This window comes from Penaeus vannamei, chromosome 16 (assembly GCF_042767895.1).
Source record: "Penaeus vannamei isolate JL-2024 chromosome 16, ASM4276789v1, whole genome shotgun sequence".
In the NCBI taxonomy this organism is placed as follows: Eukaryota; Metazoa; Arthropoda; class Malacostraca; order Decapoda; family Penaeidae; genus Penaeus; species Penaeus vannamei.
In genome coordinates this window covers 34,742,343-34,744,842 of record NC_091564.1, presented here as the reverse complement: position 1 = coordinate 34,744,842, position 2,500 = coordinate 34,742,343, and the positions used below count along the sequence as shown (strand labels likewise).

At 42.4% G+C, this 2,500-nt stretch overlaps 1 protein-coding gene across 1 annotated transcript in view; it reads right to left on the bottom strand.

Annotated features, from left to right (window-relative positions):
* Positions 1–374: 374 nt before the first annotated feature.
* LOC113802868 (protein AF-10) overlaps positions 375–2,500 on the bottom strand; it is a 39,155-nt gene continuing 37,029 nt past the window's right edge. The window contains exon 12 of the mRNA XM_070131410.1: positions 375–855. Coding sequence (XP_069987511.1) covers positions 793–855 — 63 coding nt within the window. The 3' untranslated portion in view covers positions 375–792. The remainder of the gene's footprint in view (positions 856–2,500) is intronic.

Here is a 2,500-nt window from a genome sequence, read left to right as displayed (position 1 = left end):
GCAACATCGAAGAATTTCATTCAAAGCATAGTAAAGGACAACACAGATCATACGTGACTACAAGTGGCTTTTGTACTTTACCCTCTAACTTACACTTCTGCTCTTAGTACCAAAATTGTATCAAATGTCTGCGACTTATTCCCTAAACACGATGGTGTGACTCAAAACTTCCCTTCCGAGGTAAAACAATTTTTCTCACTACAAACTAGGCTGGAATTAAATATGGTTACATACTGATGCACTGAAGCGAAGAAACTTGCACGAGATCATTGTTAACCATCTAAAACCAATACTTATCACTATTTATAAAATCAGAGTAATTTTCCAAAGGCTCATTAGAGGAAATGGCCTGTGCTCAAAAAGCAAAAGAAGTCTCTTTCTTTTTCTTTTTCTTTTTTCTTCCTATTTTTATTCCTTTTTTTTCTTTTTTCCTTTTTTCTTTCTTAAATTGACTGTGTAGGTCCACAGTGGATTGGAAGAACCGTCCTATGGATTTTTCTCCCTGGAGTTTTGTGAACTGTGGAAGCACACTACAGTCAAGTAAGTCTATGGCCATGCTTTCTGACCTATTCTGGAGGCCTTCCCTGATCATGGAAAGGCCTGCCTAACCCTGCCTTGGTTCCCATTACAGCATCACGGGATTTGCAGGGGTGGCACAGTGAGGGGGCTACAGGGATACGCACTAGCAGAGGTCTGACCCTATGCCTCAGTGCCAAGGCCCTGGGGCTAGCCAACCTTCAAAGCTTTTCTCTCCAGTTGTTATCTTCTGGATCTAGCCCAAGAGTCTCTATGTCATCTCTTCTCCAATGAGCTGGGCGCTCCGCGACCAGATTCAACCATGTCCCGCCGCATCACCTGTTGTGAGGAAGGTGTTCTGAGAGTTAAACAGGGCAATAAATATAAATGTGAGGATTAGTAATCTTCCTGTTTCATGTATCACTGCTTCAGGTAACTAAATGATTATCAAATATTTTGAAGATGATCACCAGTCTCCCATTCATTTTGCTAGTCTTTTCTTTGGTATCACTTAATGGTGCTCAATTACAAATTCGGTATATTTTGTTTTTACAGCAATAAGCACTGAAAGAAATATAAGTTCCAGAAAAATACAAGAAGCCTTAATGATGTCACAGCTGGCAGTTGGCTAATGTTGTAATTAGGGATGACACAGGATTAATGTTCATTCTTTGTTGTATAACTCTTTTATAGACAGATACAAAGCAAAATTTGCTTAGTAACAGAGCAAGTTTATATCTAATTCTCATCACTTTCAGCCAGAATTTTATATTTTGCAATATTCAGTTTTCTGTAATACAACCTGCACCACTGGTCACAGCAGCCAGAAATACAATGATGAGCATGGAAATGGACTCTCCCTTAAGCCAGTGCTCTTCCAGTCATGGCTCACAGACAGTACATTCCAAAACCCTTTATCAATGGGAATAATGCAAATGCCCCTTTCTAAATGCCAAATGAGTCTAATCATCCTCCAGGAGGTGGCGCAAGTCTATCCCTTCACCCTGGCCTTCAGCCAAAATGTTCATGATGGCAAATTTGCATCACCCATCCTATAACCAGATTTTCCCATGACAGAATTTGAACATAAACCAGCCCTCAAACCAAATTTCTTCATGATGGATGGTCATGTCATCCGGATTACAAGGGGATAGCCCATTGCTTCTAGGAGAATATGGGCTGACTTTGCCTCTGCACCGGATATGTATCCTCATTCATCATCATTCGGGAGCTAACACTGACAGGGGTGTACAGCTACATCCACCCTTGTTTCTCAGCGAGGGTCCCTCATGGCCTATCTCTAGCTCTTTACAACAGGTTTGATCGATCTGCCCAAGCCACAACTTCCTAGGCCATCTCACACTCCTCCTCCACCCAGGGTTGTCTCAAACCAAGACAACCTCATGGGCAGGATCATCCTGTGGAAAGCGAGCCAGGTGGCCATATAGCCTGATTGGAGACCATATATTGTGCAAGTAACAGGTCTGTACCAGACTCACAGTATAATTTGACAAATGGTCCCATCAACACTACCCCATGATCTGGCACGAAGACATATTACAAAAGGCATCAAGAGAAGAGTCCAAGGTACAGGATAGTGTCTAGGTTTCACTACCATATAGTAAAACTGGCAGTATCAGGGCCTTGATGACATGTAGATTGGTCCTTATGCACAGGTACCCTGCATCTCCAAATACTCTTGTTGAGAGTTCATGACCCCTGCTGTCAAGCCAATCCATTTCCTGACTTTCTGGTCTGAAGCCCAGAGTTATTCACCACACTACCAAGGTCTATAAAGCTTTCTGTGACATCAATGTCCTTGCTGCAAGCATATACCAAATGAAAAGGTTCACCTAGAAGGTCCCTAAAGTTCTGGATCTTGGTCTTTGTCCAGGAGAACTCAAGATCCAGGGGCTTCACTTCATTGATACAAGCATCTTGAGCCACCACTTGGGTTTCCAAATACTCAGCATAGCAACATCGT